This window comes from Stegodyphus dumicola, chromosome 7 (assembly GCF_044657685.1).
Source record: "Stegodyphus dumicola isolate Sdum_Otavi_A_Nest chromosome 7, ASM4465768v1".
NCBI lineage: Eukaryota > Metazoa > Arthropoda > Arachnida > Araneae > Eresidae > Stegodyphus > Stegodyphus dumicola.
Genome location: NC_140774.1, coordinates 42,669,557 through 42,691,932, shown reverse-complemented (window position 1 = coordinate 42,691,932; position 22,376 = coordinate 42,669,557). Strand labels below are relative to the sequence as shown.

Genomic DNA, 22,376 nt, shown 5'->3' with positions numbered 1-22,376 from the left:
ACGGGTGGGCTCCAACTGCGCGAATGAAAAATCCTTTCCCCGTCCTACATAATCCAACTGCGAGAATCAAAATTTCTTTCCCCCCTTGCCTACAAGGTTACAATTTAACTTTTCGAAGCCAATTGTGGCCAAGAGGAAAATAAAAATAAAGAAATAGAATTACAGTGGCTCCCAAAAGTGTTCGTACATTAATGATTTTCATTGAAATAGGGCTCTATCCATTAATTAAAAGTAAACTTTCTGAATGAGATTTTAATAATAAGACTTATAATCTATTCGTAACAAAATTACATGAAATATTTTTAAAATATAGCGAAACTTTATATTTAAGAAATTAATAATAAAAAAATCACAAACATTTTATCTCACATAACTCAAGTATTTTTGGATAAAATCAAAATTAGAATTATCGTGTGCTGCTCTTTTTAATTTGTGCATTGTGGTGGCATTTAAAAAATCGTTTGCTTTAATTTTTTATTGTTTACTTCATAATATTCTATTTATTATTGAAAAATGTGTCTCAGTCGTAAAGAAATTACGAACAGCCATTCGAAAATTGATAATTTTTCACCATAGTAGTGGTAAATCAATTCGAAATATCGCTAAATTAGTTAATTTATTCCATTTTACAGTGCAGTAGCCAAAAACTAAAAATTGGGATGCAAACGTTTGTGTAATATACTTGGAAATATCTGAACATATAATTAATTAGAAACGTACAATTAAATTAATAACAAGATAATTAACAATAACATTAAGCTTAATTTCATTCAATCTAAAACAAGTCTATCAGGAGCTCCGCATAACTGAAGTTTTATTGCTATTTTACGTAGATTTGCGTACAAAAAATAAATATTTGCACTTGTGAAACAAGTGAATAATATACTGATAGTCCACAGGAATTAAAATACAGTGGTTAAATATATAACTACTTGTCAGAAGATATGCAAAATTACCATAGCTACAGAAATTGAATGATTATAGAAAACTCTAATGTGTGCTACAGTGTGAAAAGAAAATTTTGGAATAATCATGTTAGAAAGTTAGAAGGATTATAATTTATTGATATCCATATAAACTCTATGCTTTTGGAAAAGGTTACATATAATTTTGACCGAGGTATCAATCATCGAATCCGAGTTAATTTCTTTCCTTATTTTTTCTTATTAAAGTGTTTCTAATTAAAGTGATTTGTAAAAAGATATTCTAAGGTGAAAGTTTTTGCAATATTTTAAAAATAAATTTAAAAAATATTTTTGCTTCATGAACTGAAATTTTTACACAGCAAATACGTACAAAAAAAGAAAGAGCTAGGGGATTTCTGGGATTAGGAATTCGGGTCGAACTACCAATGTTTAGTGACTTTTCCGCTCTATCATAAGACCTTTTGAAATTAGGCTTAACAATGTACTAAAGAAAATAGAAGATACAGCACACGTAAGAACAAAAGTGGGCTGAATTAGAGATTTACATGCTTGGTGAATGATTTAAACTTTTCTGTATGCCATTATGAAATATTAGTAGTTTAGCATAAAAGCATCAGCGAAGAAGGCAATGACAATCTAAATCACTGTAATCTAAATGTATAACATTATCAATATCTGCTCTTAATTTCAATACTATTGACAAAATTATAAATGAATCCTATTATAAACCACATGAACTTGTTGCATTATAAATTACAACAGTTAGAAATATTATTAGCGTGTTTTAGCGACTGTCTTTGTTAACAAATAATTAATTTTACAACAGGATTCGTAGCGATCCTTACAAGTGCTTATAAGTCCTTATATTTGAAAATAAAATATAAAGGCTCTTATAGGTGCTTACTTTTTCTTTAAAGCCCTTATTTTTTTGCTTTTAGTGCTTTTTTTTTAATGTACCCCCCCGTACCAAAGCCGAAACTAAATAAACAACTTTTCTTCCTTATATGGAACGTCAGATGGTGAATCATACTCCCGGAAATAGCTTTTCCCCTTTCTCTGCATTAAGGTAACCTATGGTGCGCGCGAGAGTACAGACAGATGCACGTCGTTCTATTGGTCAAAGAATTGCGAAAACCGTAGAAAATTCCGATACATTCGGTATTCTTTTCCTCCCACCCAAATACTACACACGTTTGAATTTCTATCAAGATTTTAATAATTTACATTCTCGTTCCGCGTGGTCAGTTCATATTCGTGTTTATTATGATCGTTATGCTTACTACACTGGTGTGCAAAAATTAAGGACGAAGTCGAAAAATTAGCATATCAGCTGAACGAAGAGGCAAAGCGGACAGAAAGACCAATCAGGAGATTAAGTAAGGTGATGTACGGTAACACATGCGCAGATATGCAGGTAGACAGACGTAATGGGGGAGTGTCTGAGTAGTATAAAGCATGTTGTCGGTGTAAGATCAGTATTTCTGGCAAAGAGATTGCACACCGTATAGCAGTTAAAATCATACCGAGTTGCTGTCTCAGCGAGAAATGGCGAATAATCAATCTGTTAGACGACATCTGGATGCTTTTACCCGAGGTCGAATCATTGGGAAGTTGGAGGAAGGCCGCAGTGTGACAAGTGTGGCTGCAGAGTTCGGAATTGCTCACAGCATCGTTTCACGACTTTGGAGACAATTTCAAACTACAGGAACAGTTATTCGGGGGTTTAGTAGTGGTCGTCCACGAGGAACCACACCCGCAGATGACCGGTATATTGCCTTACAGGCTAGAAGAAACAGGCGGCAGACAGCGGGAGAAATCGCTAGACACACGACACAGGCGACTGGACGACCGATATCGCGTTTTACCGTGGCCAGAAGACTGCACGGTGGTGGTCTGTTTGCACGACGCCTTGTACGGTGTGTACCTCTAACGCCTGCCCATCGGAGAAGGCGTTCTCTGTGGTGCCGGGAACACCGGAATTGGAGAGAGAATGAATGGGGACGAGTACTCTTTACAGATGAGAGCAGATTCAGTCTGAGTAGCGATTCTCATCGCATACTCATCTGGAGAGAGCGGGGAAGCCGCAATCATCCCTCGAACATCATTGAAAGGGACAGGTATGGAGGTGGCGGTGTTCTCGTTTGGGGAGGCATCATGCTTGGTAGTCGTACAGACCTTCACATCTTCGACGCAGGTTCAGTCAACGGGACCCGTTATTGTAACGAGATTCTTCTTTTTAGAGGCGCTATGGGTCCGCAGTTCCTTTTCATGGACGACAAAGCACCATGTCATAGCACAGTAGCTGCCGAACAGCTCTTAGAGAGTGAGGATATTGAACGTATGGATTGGCCGGCACGATCTTCGGATCTCAATCCCATCGAGCATCTATGGAATTTTCTAGGCAGACGCTTGGCAGCTCGTACCTTACCACCAGTAACGATTCCGGAGCTTCGATTGGCGCTGCAAGACAAATGGGCAGCAATGCCTCAACAACTCAATGACACCCTCATTCTCAGCATGGGCAGACGCTGTGAAACCTGCCTAGCAGTCAGGGGAGATCATATCCCCTATTAAAGACCGGATGTTTCTTGCTGGACACCCATCACAGGGATGTTTCGGCCTTCAGTCGCATTGCGCTCCATGCTACTTTTTCAATAAAGCTTCTTTTTATCCCTCTGATCCTCTGATTTTGTAAGTGTTGCTTACATTACTCAAGTCCTTACGTATTGGGGATCTTACGGTATTAAATGTGTTGATTTGGAAAGCTTTTGTACAAAGTTATATTGAAAAAACCGTCTCGTCCTTAATTTTTGCACACCAGTGTATATTATGAGCATATGTATGGATATTTATAATAATATAGTTGCAGTAGCTGCTGAAGTGTAGATAAACTTCCAAAAATTTGTTTAGTTTTACACAGATTAGCTTTCTAAGGAATAATATTCCGAATGGCTTAAATAAAATGAAAGTAATCGATAGTCAGAATAATTTCTTATTTTTTTTTTTTCGCCAATACATTATACAGTACGGAGGCTGGGAGGTTCTCCCCTTTCTCCGCAAAATCGCTAATTATTGAAGCAGCGGACTTTTTTTTTTTTTTTTTTTTCTTTCTGTCACTGTCCAATTTGCAATGGATAGGACTAAAATTTTTGCGGTCTACCCAACCCAAGCGAAGAATGAATGATTCTATTCCGGAAATTTAACGGTCTGTTCAAAATTAGAACGAAAACACCCCAGATTAGTGAGTTTCTTTATTTTCCTTTATTTAGTTCTTTATTCTCCGAATACTGGCAGCTGTTGATTCCGATTGCGTAATATCACGTATGGAAGAATTACGCCACACGTATTGCGCAATAACGTTTGCGGTATTTTGCAGAGATAATTAATTTTGATGTTCAATCTGAGATTTATTTATGAATACTTAAAAGAGTTTTACTGTTCTTTCTAAGCAGAATATTTCTCAGGTCCGTTGGTCTATTTTTATATGATGCACATATCGAAATGTCAAAATCCATTTATTTAGCCGAGAAATCTAAAGAACGGCTACAATCTCCAGCTCCCTCCTCTTTTTCCAGTTACACTCGACTATACGGAATATTCGGCAATTTCCGAGTATGCGGGTTAGTTAAGCTTTTACTGTTAAAGGATGACTGCATGAAGCAATTTTCCGCGTTCTGATTTCAGAAATGTTCCTCTTTTTTACTTAAATTACTTTTCTTGGAATGTATGTTGTGCATAACAGTTTTCCTTTAACAAAATTTAGAAAATGTTCAGAATTTTGATTCAAGTTAAATTATTTAAATATTAATATGAGTGGAAAAATAAATTGTATTTATTATTAGGTGCCAAGCGAATACAATTAATATGGCTTATTATTATTTATTTTCTATATTTTGAACTGAAATTTCATCATTAAATCTTGTAATATAGTTTAGTTCTGCATAGTTTTTTCCCCTCTTATTGTAAACTAATTCTGTAAATTGAATTGTCATTTAAAATTTAAAAAAAAAAAAAGTTAATTGTTTTCCATGGTTGAGGTAATGCTCATTCTCTTAATAAATATTGCATTGCTAAATATTTTAAATTGCAAGTCTAATTTTTCTTTTAAGGTTATGCAGTTGTGTATAATGGCGGTTATGCAGTTTAAGGTTATGCAGTTGTGTATAATTTTTTCTTAAAATGTGCTTGAAAAGTGCTTATAGTTGCTTATTTTTTTAACTAAAATGTGGCTATGAACCCTGTACAAATAATTCAGCCTGAAACTAGGTTAGAAAATAAGCTGCATGCTGAAGATTAAGCTTTACCAAGGTGTTAGAAATACTCTTTAACTAGAGTTATGATGCAAGAATTTGTAAAAATATCATTTAAATATAAATTGGCATAAATATAAAATATATAAATTCTACATACATGAAAACTTGAATACAGTGCAACAATATGTGAAAAAGGAATGAATAAAAAGGGAACTCAAAATCCCAAGATATGAATATAAGGGAGTTCGAATTTTTTTGTTAATTATGAAAAGTTTGCAGACGCTCATAATTATCAATTTATTAATTAAATGTGTATTATAAATTAAATGTATGCCAAAGTACACCAGGTAGAGTAACCGGAAAACGGAATAAATATTTAAACGTTTCTAGTATTAAAATATGGACTTAGTAAGAAAGTTAAATAACCTTAAAATAACTTCAATGACTAAAAATGGAAAGCTTAATACGGCAATATATTGCAATAATATTAGTGTGAATTTCGAACCACTTAAGTAATCCAATTTTTAGATTTAATAAAGTGAATTGTTTAAATTAAATTAGACCTGTTTACCTAAAATGGTAAATTTGAAAGTTTAAACCAATCTGCTATCTAAGAAGATTTGTTAATATTTATCTAGACAAGAAACTTATTTAAGGTGCGCTACAAATCCGATATTTTGATAGGTTAATTATGTATCAGTTTTGTTTATGTCATTAATCTATCAATTTTATTATTCAAAACTGATATATATATCAGCGACTAAAATCTACAACTTGGAAAGTTTTTAATTCTTACAGAGAATAAAAAAGATCTGGTTCATCATTCTTTTAAGCATCATAAATCTTTAAAATGAGTGTAAAAAAAATTAATTTTTACTTTAGCACACGCCAGACTTTAAATTAATATTTGTTTTGTGTGCTAAATTTTTTGCAATATTGATAAACGAAATTAGAGGCTTACAGTCTCAATAAAATGTCCCATTAATGGCGATAGATGACTTTTTGGTAGCATCCAATCTTCTTGGGAATTCAAGTTCTTAGAAAGAGGAACCAGGAAAAAGTCGCCCAGTTCGTCTATTAGATATATATCAAATTTCGCGTTCGTACCCCCTACCGGAAAAACTTCTTTTCTTTTTCCTTCCTCCTTAATACTGTTAAAAATGTATTTGCATATATCATTTTACTTTGTCGTATATGTAGGTATTATAAATGTAACTAAAAATTTCCGCAGAACTTAATATCTCAAATTGGACGCACGTATGAAAGCACTCAGGTGAGGCGAACAATAATAAATGAAGTAATAAATAATTCAAATAAATAAAATGTAGAGATAAAAAAGATTAAATTAAAATAATAAATTATAACATTATAAGAATTAAATGAAATTATAAAACAAATAGAACGTGAATAAATTAAAGGTAAAGTGTAACTAAAATTGAATGAAATAATATAACAAATGTAAAGGGAGCAAATTAATAGTGACAGATTATGGTAACGAAAAACAAAAGAAAGTTCACTGTTCTGAACAATATTTTTCGCGGTCGAATAAAACTGCATATTTATTTTGGCTACTACTCTACAGCTTCTTTAAGAACCTTCTTGACTAGATGGGTACAGCCCATAAAAAATCTTTCCTCTTCGTGAGATCACATTTTGACATGGTAGATTTTTCCTCATTTAACTGCTGAAATATTCAGGCATATTTTTGCCCTTCCTAAGGTAAGTGAGACAGAGATTTTGTATCTAATATCAATATCAGTTTTATTAATTGCTAAAGAAAATATTGCAGTAATATCATATTGCAATTTAGCTGTACAACAAAATACCGCAGCTCATCTTATTTGGGGGCTTATTCTTGCTAATGTATGTCAATTTCTCTTAATAGGTGAAACTAGTAAAAATTGTTTTACTATTGAAAACTTAACTTAAGTGTGTGTGGGATTATGATAAAGCCTCGAGGGCTATCTGCCTAAGAGGAGGGATGCCTTCGTGGAGGACTTTCTAAGAGAAACTAACTAAGAGAATACGCGTTACATATGGGGAAAACCACGAAAACGCCCATGCAGCCAGCCCGTTCGCGGGATTCGAACTTCGGACCGAACTACCAGTGTTCAGCGACTTTACCGCTCTGCCGCTGGTAGCCACAACTTAAGAGTATTTAAAAAAATTATTGCAATAAAAAAATGGGTAAATGAACAAAAACTCTGAGCACTAATAACATTTAAAATAAAATTGTCATCAGGCCTAGTTTCAGCAACGCTGGGAGATCAGTACAATTGGCACCCGTTACAAGCTAAACAATAATAATTCAGAGCGGAATGTAATCGATTACGAAGACAAACTGGTGACCTCCGAAAATCGCTACCCTAGGCGGCTGTTTGTATCTGCTACGCTGGCCCTTATTGCCTTACATTCCTTCCATTCTCATTATGTAAATATATTTAATTCTATTCTTAAAATATATTTTGCTTATAAATTTTTTTAGTTTACTCTTTTGAATTCAAACAGTTCGATGCAAATTTTGCGTCACGACTGACCAATTATTGAAACAAATGTACTACTTGTCTACACAATGTGGTGATGATTATTGTGCCAAATTTCCCAGGTTGTGTCTAGCAGCTATGGAATGCCAACAGTTGCTGATTTTGCTCCAGAACTTTGATATGGAATTGAGGTTTAGTATGGAATTGCTACAAATTAAATACTGCACAAGTTTCTGCAAATTAAATTCTGGATTTTAAAGAAATTCTGTACATCTTTTCCGTCAGGTTGAGTTAGAGCTGTTTTCTGTTTTTCATGTTCAAAATTTACTTCATATTGTGTTCAATGCATTCAGTAACGTGGGGGGGGGGAAATCATTTTGCAACCCTGTGCAATTTCAAATAGATAATCCGGCATCTCGTAAAATCCTGAACAGGCCGTATTATCGGACTTTTGCTATATACTGACTGACATTCGCTGGTCTAGTAACCTTAGTGAAATAATGTAAGCGAAATTAAACATCTCTGTGTATTAAAATTTTATTTTTTAAAATTTTATGTGTGTATGCATATTGTTTAAGTGTTGTACGCATATTGTTTTGAACAGTCCCCCTCAAAAAAAAAAAAAGCTCTGTTACATAATATTAATTATTAATCCCTTCCTAGGTCTAAAAAGGTGAATTTTTTTAAAGTATTTTTCTTTTCCTACCGAGACTTACCGTTCTTTCACGGTTTAAACAAGAGTTAGTTCTTTTTATAATTCATAGATGGCAGCACTGGATTACTGAATTTCCTTGATTCCTGTCCGCTTTTTGACCAAGGACCAAGGCATTTGGTTACGGATTGATTACCTTTGCAAAAATAATTGCAATTACCTCCACATTATCATTAATAAAAATTGAAATAACTGAGAGAAAAGTAATCGCTAAAGGTAAAGGGAAGAGCAGTTAAGCTTCAAAAAGTCGCTAAGGAATCCTTATTATTAAGGACGCAGGCAGAGTACGAGCGTTGAACATAAAGGAAGGGCATTTAGCCCCTCCCCCCACCCCGTCATGAATCAACTGCAGGTAACTCAGGTACAAAAGGAGAGAGCAACCGGAACGCGAACAGCGTCTTTTTGATAACCCAAGTTCCGCACCGGAAAAAAGAGCTCTTTAATGAATGAATATATGGTTTGGTTTAAATTAAAAATACTCTATGTGTAATAAAAGGGTGAGACCTTACTTAATGTAACATTTAATAATTAAATGCTAAATTAAGAATTTTTTAATGCAGCTTTTCCTTTGTTATTTTTCCAATGCGTAACCCTCCCTTTTTAATGCCTAATAATATATAGTTCAATCATGTCAAATTCAGTCAAGTGAGCTGAATAGTTTCCTGTGTACTATAATGGGGACTGCAAGGGGAAAATTCATACTTAAAGCGATGCATTAAAAACTGAATAAATACATAAAATATGACACAGTGGATCTAAATAGAAGGAATATACGGAAAGATGGATCTCTGTCGTTTCTTTCTTTGCACACCTGGCCTGTCTAGAAACATGTTGCTAACATTAGCGATTTTAAGAAAGAGATAACGTCAGTAAACCTTTATCTCCTTGAATCTCATTCCTTTTCAAAAGTAAAAAATGTTGTTCCCACGAATATAGAAATCTCGCGGAAAACAAATTTGCGGCTTTCTGAGGACAGTGCAGGCAAGTTTGTATACTTGCAATCAAATATTTTTAAAATTTAGGGGTTCCAACGTAGTGGCAGCATAATTTAACTGTAAGAACTGTTAATTTTTGTAACTGTTAAGAATTGCTGAGTGGCTGCATAATTTAATTCCTTTTCGCAACTATTGAGATTTGTCGAGTGGCAACTTCTATGAAAAGTTTGTTCTTACCAGTTAGCGTTCCATTATTATTGCTTCGGAAATCTTATTCTTTAAAATAACCTATGCTTTATTTTTATTAAAAAATAGTAATATTTATGAAATATGAGAACTTTAATTTTTAATTGCTAATTTCTAAAGGTACCACTTTATTGGTATTTCTTTTTGGACATTCTTCACTCTTTACTTTTGGTTTTGACTTTTACCCTTGCCTGCATGAATGACGAAACACGAATTGAATGATTGAAGACTTAGGTTTGAAGGCAACTTCCCCTTGATAAGTCTGTCTCCTGCCTGCTCAACAGTCATTCACTTATGCATTTTTAAAAAATTTTTTAGATTAATTTTAATTTGTTAAATTGGTGAATTTATTTTCATGGTTTGGTTTTGCACTTGATTTACTTATGCTATTTGAATTTAAATGATATTGTAGATTAGTTCAAAAATTAAATCTTTTATATGTTTGCACATTTTTTAATTATTTTAACTTTAAATTTGCTTTTTTACGTATTTACATGTTTGTTAAAATTTAAATTTGTTTAAATTTAAAGATGTATATATAAAGATGAATATGCTGTTTTAAAGCTTAAGCAATATTTCTTTTAATTATAAAGTCTTAGATGTATTGTTTCTTTCAGTACGTTTTGTTCTCATACACCCAAATAACGTCATTTTGTCTTTATGAATTTTGGATTGCAAAATGCATCAGCTACTTTTTAAAGATTTATACATGAAGTATTTCAAGATTTGGGCTTTACTTTGACATACTATTGATGATATATTCTATTTTACTAAAGATGACATTAGTTGCATCTTTCTCAGCAGAAGAACGCGAACATCACTTGAAGCATGTTTTCGATAGATCAGATAAATACAGTTTGAGAATCGATATTTTAAAGTCGATCATGGGTATTGATGAATTGCAATTTTTAGGATATCATATAATACGGGATGGATCTCGGCCTGTATCAGAAAAAGTCGAAGCAATATTGAACTATAAATTACCAGAGAATATCCATGAAATGCGAACCTTCCTAGGGATGCTTAGTTTGTACCAACCATTCCTGAAAGATACTGCTAGAACACAAGTCTTCATGAACTTCTACTTGTTTTCAGGTATCTAGAAATAGAAATTAATCCCATTATGTTTGAAAGCTACATGGGAATAGACAAATAGCGAATTCAGAAATCGAAACGCCAATCTCTACAAGCAACAAAGTTACCCAGAAAAAAGCTAAAAGAAAGTAAAAAGTTAAATATGAAGCAAAAGGGATCATAACATATAAATATGGCGAGTTTTATTCTTTTGCCTATGGAACACAGGTAAGTATGTTATTTATATACTGTATAAAGATTATTGAAGTATATTCATTAGAATATATTATAAGGGATGTGGCGTAAATGAAATATTTCACTAAAATTTTTCTAAATATTGTCTATATTTAAAAAATTAATGAACATTTCTGTAAAATCCTATTTAAATTCATAGTTTTATATCCCGTCTTACTCAAAAACATGTGTGTTTAATTAAAATTTTACGTATTTTTACAGAAGTGCTTCGTATGGAGGTATATACCTTAAGCTATCCCAGTTCAGATTTGCCTTGGTCACTGTGTACGGATGCATCTTATTGGTGCAGCCCTCAAACAAAGTAAAGAATGGGAACTTATAGCATTTTATTTAAAAAAAAAAAAATTAAGTTACGCTTAGAAAAATTACAGTGCTTATGACCGCGAGTTATCGAGAAAATATATTTTGCAATTAAGCATTTTAAGCAGATATTAGAAGGACGCGATTTAAAATTTTTTACTGACTATAAACCACTAGTATTTGTTTTCAGGCAAAAGAGTGAAAAAGCATCACCAGGACAAATGCAATAACTGTAATATATATATCAAGTTTCTACTAATATATGCCACATTAGCGGAAGTGAAAATATTGTTGCAGATCAGCTATCAAGAATAGTCGATATCTCTATTTTCTTCATTGATTATGATAAAATTGCAGATAACTAAGTCATTGATAAAGAATTACAAAATTTACGAACCATTAAATTTCAAAAATTACTTCCATCCGTAAAAAATTTGTGGTGTGATAAGTCTTCTAACATCAGACCATTTATACCCAGACGTTTCGAATGGATATATTTCAAAAAATACAAGGCCCCGCTCATCCAGGAATAAAATCGATTGCTAAAGAAATGACATACAAATCTATCAAGCTAAATATAAAAAAGGATATACAAATATAGAACCATGCTTGTATTTGTTGTCAAAAAAATAAGGTCTCAAGACATATAAAATCTGAATTGGGAACTTATCAACAACCTGATGAACGTTTTAGTACAAGGTTGTTCAATAAGTTCGTGGAGCGCCATCTATTCGTCAATATTAGACCTAAAACTTCGACGCCATTTTCATATTTGTTCTTTCTCAGGAACACGTCAAAAGCTTCATTTCGATCTGTTAATTTATTCATTGTTTAACCGCCCTTTATATCTGACATGTTGTGCCTTTTTTCAGGTATGGATAAAATTGAGCAACGTGCAGTTATCAAATTCTTTGTAAAGAAAGGTTTAAAGGAAATGGAAATTCATACCGAAATGGTGAGTGTGTTGGGTGAATCTGCTTCTTCAAAAACAATGATTTGCAAGTGGGCTAGTTTATTCAAAAGTGATCGTACCAGCCTTGAAGACGATCCGCGAGAGGGACGTCTGAAAACTGCATCAACACCGGAAATCATCGGAAAAATACAAGATATGGTATTGGAAGACCGTTGATTGACTGAAAGAGATTTAACAGAGGCTTTAGGCATTTCATTGGGCACAGTGAGCAATATTTTGAGTGTTAATTTGGGTTTCAAAAAACTCTGTGCAAAATGGGTGCCGCATTCTCTAACGATGGAGCAAAAACACATTCGGATGCGACTTTGCCAGCAACATTTGGAGCGTTTTAAGAAGAATAAAAGCGACTTTATCCGTCGATTTATCACAATGGATGAGACTTGTGTCTACCATCATGATCCTGAATCAAAACAGGAGGCTAAGGAGTGGTGTGAACCCGGCTTTTCGGCGCCAAAGCGAATTCGTGTGCAAAAATCAGCCAAGAAGGTGTTAGCATCAGTTTTTTTTGGGATACGAAAGGAATTTTGTTTATAGATTACCTTCAAACTGGCAAAACAATTAATTTGGATTGTTATTATAACCTTCTGAATCAATTAGACGAAAAAATTCGTGAAAGAAGACCCGGATTACAGAAGAAGAAAATCAGTTTCCACCAAGATAACGCACCTGCGCACACAGCTCAAAAAACCATTGCTAAAATAACTGAACTGAAGTACGAATTGTTGCAACATCCAGCCTATTCGCCAGATTTAGCTCCCTCTGACTTCTGGCTCTTCCCACACCTCAAACAATATCTCCGTAGAAAACGATTTTTTTCAAACGAAGAGGTAATAGCTGTCGTGAAGGGATATTTTGCAGAGCTGCCGAAAAACCACTACAGTCAAGAGATCCATAAATTAGAAGACAGTTGAAATAAGTGTATTGAAGTTGAGGGAAACTACGTTGAAAAATACATTTTTACAAATAAAAATTGGTTTCTTCTTTTCCGTTCTGCGAACTTATTGAACAACCTGGTATAGTCCACCTTTACTTAATAAGTTTCTTTTTCACCATCTGATAATTTTTTATATTGTTTGACTTCATTGATCGTTGTATTGGTTGGATGGAACCATTCCTTTACGTGACATAACAGCAGAGACCGTTGTAAAAGGTTCTTTATGAAAATTAGGTCAACCGTTTTGTAGTTCCGTACCAAGTTATTAAGGAACGTGGAGCACAATTTACTTCTGAACTCTTTCGAACCTTGGCAATTATATGTGAAGTCAAAATTCAAGGGCAAACGGGCTGGCTGCATGGGCGTTTTCGTGGTTTTCCCATGTGTAACGTGTATACGAGGCAGTTTCTCTTAGAAAGTCCTCCACAAAGGCACCCCCTTAGGCAGATAGCCCTAGTGTGCTCTGCCGTAATCTCAATAAAACAAACCAAAACCAAAATTCAAGGCACAACGTCGTATCATGCGTAGTCCAAAGGCAAAATTGAAAGATTTCATCGAACATTGAAAGCTACTATCAAATGCCATGATTCAATTAAGTCGTCTGAATCCATTCCAACAATCTTTTTAGGTCTTAGGGCAGCACTGAAAGAAGACTCTGTATACTCCATTGCACAAATGGTTTACGGGGGGGGGATTTCCTGGAGAATTTTTTGATAAGCCAGCTGCTCTCCACAACACTTCAAACATTTTTACATAAATCGCAAAAGTACACGAGAAATAGAGACTTAAGCTGTTCTTGATAACTGATCTGCAACAATATTTTTACTCCCTCTAATGTGGCATTATATTAGTCGAAAATTGATATATATATTGCAGTTGTCGCCTAAAGTAATTAAAAGAAACGAAAAATACTTCCTAATATAAATCAAAGGAAGTAAACATTTCGATTGACGGGATGAAGCCAGCTAGTTGTTTATCATCAAACGATCAAAGCCTGAAACTAGAGACTTCTAATACCCAGCTCATGACCGAAATCAAAACACTTTCTTAAAATCTGAGACAAATGACGAACGATCTCGAGTATCACGAACTGGACGACCAATAAAATGTATGCTTAAGTAAAGATGTAAAGTACTTTTCTTAAATAGTGTTGTGGGATGTGTTTAACTCAAATTGTACATATTTATTTATTTAGTATTTTTCTTCACTGTTGCTTAAATATACTGCAATAAAGCTATATAACGATGAATATACTGTTTTAAAGCTTAAGATGAAATATTTCTCATAAGTATAAAACTTCGGATGTGTTGTTTTGATTGAGTATTCTTTTTTATCGAACACCCGTACCCACTTCATAGAATTTCAGCTTTAGATTCGCAGTGAATTTGTAGCAAAATGGCTAGCACTTTCTCAATTTCTGCTAAAAGGGGGGGGGTATAAAATAAGGATTCCTCGATAGATCTGATATCGCGGAACTTTTGTATAAATTAAGTCTTCAGGCGCAGAACCTCTTCAGCACACGTATTATACAAAAAGACACTTTTTGAAATTAATTTGTACTTCCTACAAGTTGGGAAGTGTGTTAAGTCTTCGCTTTTTAACTGTTTCTCCTAAAAACGGTAAACTGCGTAAGAGTATTTTTGCCTGCTTATTCATGTTCATAATGACATGAATGTTTCATGTCATTACAGATCTAATATGTATTTCGTAATATCAACCACGAAAGAAAAATCTTGTAATCGCAAAGCATCCGTCAATAAATTGATGTCTCTAATTTCCAAAAGGTGGCAAATTTCATTCCTCTAGTTCTCCCCCCCCCCGAAAAAAAACCTTTCCATAACTGTGAAGCAGAATAACCTGCTTATTTATGTACTATATATATATATATATATATATGGCACACTCTTATTACATATATATATATATATATATATATGTAATAAGAGTGTGCCATTATTGTGAAAGGTGTCCGCCGATAACATCGCGGATAACATCGCCGATAACATCGCGGACGAAAACGTCGCGGAGAAAACAAAGCAAGGCGAAAACATCGTGATGAGAAAACATCGCGGTACAAAATATCGTCATCGAAAATAAAGCGGTTCAAAAACTTCGCAATTTAAAAATATCGTCGTCGAAAATATCGTGGTAAAAAATAAAGTATCTAGAAATCATCGCATGACGATAACATCGCAGCCTTACTTTTTCAGGTTTTAATAGTTGTAAACGGATATTTCCATAATGATTTGTGAGCGCAAGATGTAAAGAAGGATAATTTTTACTTTCACAATTTTTTATTAACTAATAAATTTTTGCTGAAAAAGTAAGAAGGAAACTTAAGCATAGAAAATTAAATGCAACTTATAGATTATACTTTTCATGAAAAATTACCAGTAAAAACTTTATAAGAAATGATTTATTAATGGCCTTTGTTAGTTAACTATGTCGCTTTAAAATTCTATTAAGTGCTATAAGTTGCATTAATTTTCTATGCTTAAGCATCCTTTTATTTTCTCAGCAAAAATTTATTGATCAATAAAAAATATGAAAGTAAAAATTATCCTTCTTTCCAAATTGCGCTCACAAATCATTACGGGAATATCCATTTACAATTATTAAAACCTGAAAAAGTATGTCTGCGATGATTTGTAGATACTTTATTTTTTACCACGATATTTTCGACGACGATGTTTTTAAACTGCGAAGTTTTTGAACCGCTTATTTTCGACAACGATGTTTTGTACTCCGATGTTTTAGAACTGCGATGTTTTCTCGTACTATGTTTTGTAGCACGACGTTTTCACCTTGCGTTGTTTTCTCCGCGACGTTTTCTTCTGCGATGTTTTCGGCTGTAACCTTGTGAAAAGACTGCAGCATTATTGTAATAAGATGACTTGGTGGAAAGTAAGTGGCAACGAATTGGCGGTAATTCTCGGCATTATAACTGCGTATTTAACAAGATGACACTCGAAGAAATCATTGTTAACGATAAATTCCACACATAATTTAATTTCTGGATAATGCTTATCATCACTATGGGTGCGCTATGCACCGCCTCCCCTTAATTTTACACATATTACATCTTTTTAATGGACGAAATTAGAGAAGTAAACTCTTCGTGGCTAGCGGTAAGGCGACACAAGCGGCTAGAAGCAGAAGTAAAGAGCGAAGAAGGAGGAGTTGCTACACAATTACCTTTTTATACCGAATTCCATTTCAAATCACATGAGAGAGATTAATGCTCAGATGTAGGAACTAGATTTCATCGATAAGTACATCGATAAGATTAGATGACGAATCTTTTTCTTTGATATTTCTCTGATATTTTTAGAATTCTTCTCTGATATTTTTAGAATGAAGACAGGAGTTAAAGGGCTATTATTAATTTATTATTTGAAAATTTTGAAAGATAGATATTTTATATTTTACATATTTATATGTAAAATTATAAAAAAGAGGAAAAGGCATAGCACCAATGTTGTTTGGCGAAGAATTAGATACTTAGAATTCGTAATGACTAAGAAACTTGGCATTCGAGGAGGTTATAAGTCCATTTTCATTTAAATTCATATTTATAGTCACAGCTCACTTGGCACGCTTAATCGTGCCTATTTTCAGAACATTTATATTTTTTAAATACTTTTGCGATAGGAAGAGAACAGAGCGAAATGAAATGACGTCCAAGCAGCAACAGAGATACAAGCGAAGTAAGCATCTATCCAGTATGGCAACTCACCAAAGAGGAAGGTTTCGGTTTACACAGGTTTCAATTCTCAGGTTCCGAAATAACTACCTCATCAGCATTACGCGGGCTTCGTGGCATAGATTAATCGAAAAATGACGCAGTCCAGAAACGTTATTATTATTTTTAAAGAGGAAATAACTAAATTAAAAAGAGGAATTAATGAGCTATTACTAAATTAAATTATAAAGCTGATTTACGTATATTTTATCTTACACACGCACATATATATATATATATCCCTTACACGGCTTAAAAGTCCATACCCGGACTTTATTTTTGTAATCGTTTGTCATAGACATATTTCTAATTACAGACGAAAATATTCATGTTTGGCAGTTGCAAATTAAAAATAATAATAACTTTGCGCAAATGACGAAATCAAATTTTTAATGCGGTCTCCCAATTCCTCTAGTTATATTTGGGAAAGTTTTATACTCATTATGAAAAAATAAAGAAGTTTGACCTTCGTATGAGGAAAACTGACTGGGATTTTTAATTTCAAAATTTACTATTTTTGATGCCGATCTCTCAAGGCACGTTGAAAAATTTGCCTTGAGAGTTCGGTTAAGTGAGTTAAAATATTTCGAGGAAATAATTTGAAATGAGTACAGCCAAAAGAATAAAAAATATGATTTAGTAGACGTAAAAAAAAATGTGGTAAGAATCTGACGAGATCCGACCTGCCTGGTCCCTTCGACCTTTTGATCATTGTGGATCTCATCTTTCATGCCATGAATGACCGCAGCCAGCGGTCCAGCCGTGCCCCAAAGAAAGTCAGGAATATTTAGGTTTTCTAAGCTCAGGTAAACCAAAGTAAGGAGCCGAGTAACAAAAGAGTAAGTATAAAGAAACATAAAATAATACGTACATTGTAGATTGCTAAGCAGAAAATCCACATCAGATTTTTTTTTACAATCAAAACCGGAATATGTTGCCAAAAAATCAAAAGTTATTGAGTGAATTCTGCGCGAGTCATGTGAAATGAGCATGGAATTTGAGACATCCATTAAACTATATAATAAATGTTTTCTTCTTTTACTTTATGAATTGTTTTATGAGTTTTAAATAAAAACTTATTTTAATTTTTTTATTATTATATAGATTGGATGAACAACTCTTGAAAACAGTTACAACTTTCACTACCACCCAGGAATGCAGAAGCTTGTAAAATTCATATTCTGTTAATTACGAAGTTGCCACTTGCGTAAGTTCTTTTCTTTCTTTCTCCGCCCTTTTTTTTACTTTTCTTACATATATTTACAAAATTAGCCGTTTCCAGTCTCCGAAATACAAGATTCATGTCATTTTGAAACCATATAACCTTCATAAATAATCTGCATTTTAATAACATTGCAATATTTTTCGGTGACAGTAAGTTTATTCTGGTTTGTTTGTTTTTTGTCGGAATAACAATTTTTGATGCCATTTTTACTCAGCAGTTCGAAAAGTGCTGTGTTTATGTTTAAACTTTATCTTTGTAAAGTTCCGCATTTAAAAAGAAAAATAAAATGCATAGTTACCGATCATCTTTGACTCTCCCTCCCCTTTTTTTTCTTAGTTTCAACTATAGCGCATGATATTTGAATGAAACTTTTGACACTAATTCATTTTTATTTTTGTTTTATAATCTCTTCTTTTGGCTTATGATAACTGACTGGTTTACAGCTGCAAGACTCTATTATGTATTTACTGTAGTCTTAGTTGCATATGGTGTTTGTTTAACGTTAAAGAAACTTTAGGCAAAATTAGTCTGAATTATAGCCAGAGAAGAGTAGCCTTAAGCGCCATCTAATCAAATTGAAATTTTCTGCGTATTTCATTGGTCAGTTTTGAATTTCCATTTAATTTTTTTTAGTAGTCATTTGTAGCGAAAAATATATTGCCATTACAGTGGAAAATTAGACAAAGTTTCAGCGCAATAAAACATCAAGTCTTTCTGTTTCTCTGTCCAATTTTCTTTGCCCGTCAAGACAATTATTTTTCTCGGAATCAGAAATGATATCTCCTGATTTTTTGTGACTGGTTAGTTGTCCTCTTCCTGATACAAGTTTTGGTATAAAATCGAAGATTCAGAAACTTAAAGCAAATTCTTACGCCGGTTTCCTTTGACGTAACAAGGTTTCGTGCTTAACAAAAAAGTACTTAAGCTGTATAAGTTGTAACTTTTACGCTATACTGTGAACGAACCATTAATGTACAAATAGAGTCGTAGTACTTTTGATTTAAAGTATGTAGTAAACTAAAAGGAATTCCACGTGGAACTCAAAATTAATCTGTATTTTGTTCCGTGTCCTGGCTATCATTATTCATTTATGTATTTCATCCAACAGGTTTCTATACTGAAGATGACAGATGAATCTCTGCTTTGAGAAACGGGATGTGTCATGAATTTCGTGGATGGATACCTCGAATGCCTTGCCGTATTTTACAGAAAAATGTTTGTGCTTTCCTCCTGCCCTTTGCAATAGTATCGCTTATTTTCTTGCTTCTATATTCGCCATCCCAATCCTACAAGACCAGTTACCCACTGAAGTCTGCTGTTGCTGAAGGACTAAAGCCTCAAAAGAACTTCACCATTCACGTATGGCGTCATGGAGAACGGATGAAGAGACGTTTCCTGAGGTCCTATGGCAAAATTGAAAGGAACCCTTTCGAGTTCTGCACAGTCAGTAACTGCCAACTCTCCACAAATGACAGTCTTGTTTATGGCAGCGACGCCGTTCTTTTCCACCTCCATCAGACCAAAGGACCGAAGACTCTTCCAGTGTATCACCCTCAGCACCAAATCTGGATATTCTTCACTGATGAGTCTCCATTGCACACATTCTTGGCCACTAAAATGTATAGCATGAAGGACTATAACGGGCTTTTCAACTGGAGCATGACATATCGCAGCGATTCCGACGTGCCAGTACCGTATGGCAGGACCGTAAAATTGACCGCGACAGAGATGGAACACTTCCAGGAAAAGAATTACGCTCTTTCAAAGACGCGGGGTGTTGCCATCCTCGGCAGTAATTGTGGTGGTCAAAATTATAGGTGGGATTATGTGGACGAATTGCAGAAGTACATACCTGTCGATATCTATGGTGGCTGCGGGACTCGTACGTGTCCAGGACACTTCACGAAAGACTGTTCCATCATTAGTGATTATAAATTTTACTTGGCATTCGAGAATTCGAATTGTAAGGAATACCTCACAGAAAAACTGTGGTGGAATGCATATCACAAAGACACAGTGCCCGTAGTGATGGGAGCACCAAAATCGGATTATGAACGGTTGTGTCCCCCTCATTCTTTCATCCATACAAGTGATTTTCAATCCCCATCTGATCTTGCGAAATATTTGGAGTTTTTAATGGAGAATGACTCTGCTTATAATTCTTACTTCGAGTGGAAAAAGCGTTACAAGGTTCTCAATGAGCATGGATATTTTAATTCGCCATCGTTACATCTGTGTCACATATGTGAGGCTTTGAATCACAAAGCTGGAGTGCCAAAGACTTATCAACATCTAGAATCCTTTTGGAATGCGAAAACGGATTGTTACGAAACTACATGGAAACCACAACTGTAACTTCTGTCTGAGTACATTCCAATTACCTCAGCAAGGCTGTTAGAACAGAGAGCTTCATTGTGTATTTATACATATGCAGTTAAAAAAAAATCGAAGAATCATATCACCATTGTTAAATCACTGAAACAGACCTATTCTTCTTAGCCAATCTGTATTTTCGAAAAATTTAAAGTGAATTATTTCTACTTCACTTTCGGCAAACATTTCGAAAGAAGAAGGGAATCTTCAGTGCACAGCTGTTTCATCAGTGTGTTTGAATCTTCAGTGTGCTGTTGATAAAAGAAGTGCATCTTCAGTGCATATCATCAAAAGTTTATTCGCTATTGCACTTTTTTTTTTCGGGGGATTAAATTTATTAAACATCAAAGTACACAATTGTATTTAAATATCAGTTGAAGTTTGAATTGTAGATGTGCAAACAGTAATTAAATTGTATATAATGTATGCTTGCTACAATATAACATTTCAATTAAAACTCCTGTACGAAGCTCATACCGGGAAATTCCATTGGAAAACCCTGCATTGACCATTTCTACATTTTGACTACTACTTTCCAGTTTTTCGTGTATTATTCTGTATTAGTTTTCCAATTGAATTTCCCGTTGCAGGATTGTTCCAAAATTAGGCCGATTGCTGCTAAACCAGCAAGACCTACCTAATATCTCATAATCCATTTTTTCCTCATAAAAACGAAGAAAGTTAATCTTATAGAAATCTCTGACTAAAATAAAGCAATACATAAAGTATTGCATTATCTTATCAGGGCCTTGTTTCTTTTTTCCTTAAATTTACATAATTTTGAATAATTGTAGTCGACGTGCCATTAAATACCAAAGGAAGAGCTTTAATACTGCAACTAACATCTCACGCTTCTAAATTCTTTATTAGTGTTAATTAGGAACATCGTTTTTTATCTGCGATAATGTTAAATATTTTCAAAATAAAAAAGAAGTAAATATATATTTTTTATGAAAATAGAAATAAATAAAGTGCCTTCATTTTGGCAACGTTCAGTACTCATGTGTTTGCTTAATAAAACGCTTTCTCATTTACTTTTCCTTGACTTCATCATACAAAGTAGTCATAAAATAGCGTTCCTTATAGATGAACCATCAACAACAATGTAGTTGTAACCGGTATGAGACTCGAAATGTAGGCGTTGAAAGCTGTGTGTTCCAGAATATTATGAATACCAGTAGAGCCGTCATAATTGTGGTTACAATTTCCAGTGACAATACGCACTTTTCGTATCATAATGTGAGCTACACAGCAAAAAACGATGAATGGCATTGGAATGGAGTCTATCGCTCGAAAAGTGTTGGTATGAGAGCCCTGGCAAAAATAAGAAGTAGGAGCGACAAACGACGGGAAAAAAAAAAAAAAAAAGACACGCAATTGTGTGATTGCATATAATTTAGGGCAAGAAGTCGCAGATATTATTCACAAAACACAAATGGCTCAAGCAATCTTTGTTGTTGTTGCAAGTAGGGACCCGCGCTTTTGACTCTACCCTGGTCTAATAGCCGATTTTCTATTCTGTGTACTTTACGAACCAAAAGTGATGACATGGTCCATTCAAGAGGAATAAGCACACGTCGGTGACACATCAGAAGTGCTGTCTCACTCCCATGCTACGTTTTACATGCATTTACTAGGCTGCATTCGCTTTTCTTTTCTACACTTGTCGTTTTCACGGACGTTTTCGAACTAAGATACCATTCCAATGCCGTGTTTATCTATCATAAAAAGATACAATGAACATGGGAGTTACTTTCAAAATTTTTTCGCTGTGAACATGATAATGAGAATTTTCCTTTCAAATGGCGGGCACTAGCTTGCCAAAAGCAATGGTCATTATATTATGGGGGCACATATTAGGCGGCCACCGTTACCTTCTATAGAATGAGAACTAAGCTTCTGGCCTTCTGTTGTTATTCACATTATTCTCGTCTGCATATCTTAC

General features: G+C 34.1%; 1 protein-coding gene across 7 annotated transcripts in view; it reads left to right on the top strand.

Moving 5' to 3' along the window:
- The window catches only part of LOC118203300 (inactive fucosyltransferase B-like), a 71,104-nt gene extending 49,675 nt beyond the window's left edge, over nucleotides 1-21,429 (top strand). For 4 of the 7 annotated variants that reach the window (XM_035375571.2, XM_085820123.1, XM_035375572.2 and 1 more), the window contains 2 exons: nucleotides 17,938-18,040; nucleotides 19,167-21,429. In XM_035375571.2, the coding sequence (XP_035231462.1) occupies nucleotides 19,214-20,413 (1,200 nt within the window). In that variant the 5' untranslated portion in view covers nucleotides 17,938-18,040; nucleotides 19,167-19,213 and the 3' untranslated portion in view covers nucleotides 20,414-21,429. Of the gene's footprint in view, nucleotides 1-10,178; nucleotides 10,858-11,085; nucleotides 11,186-17,937; nucleotides 18,041-19,166 lie in introns of those variants that run through there. The other 3 variants (XM_035375575.2, XM_035375573.2, XM_035375577.2) reach the window with 2 other exon arrangements.
- The last annotated feature ends 947 nt before the right edge of the window (nucleotides 21,430-22,376 follow it).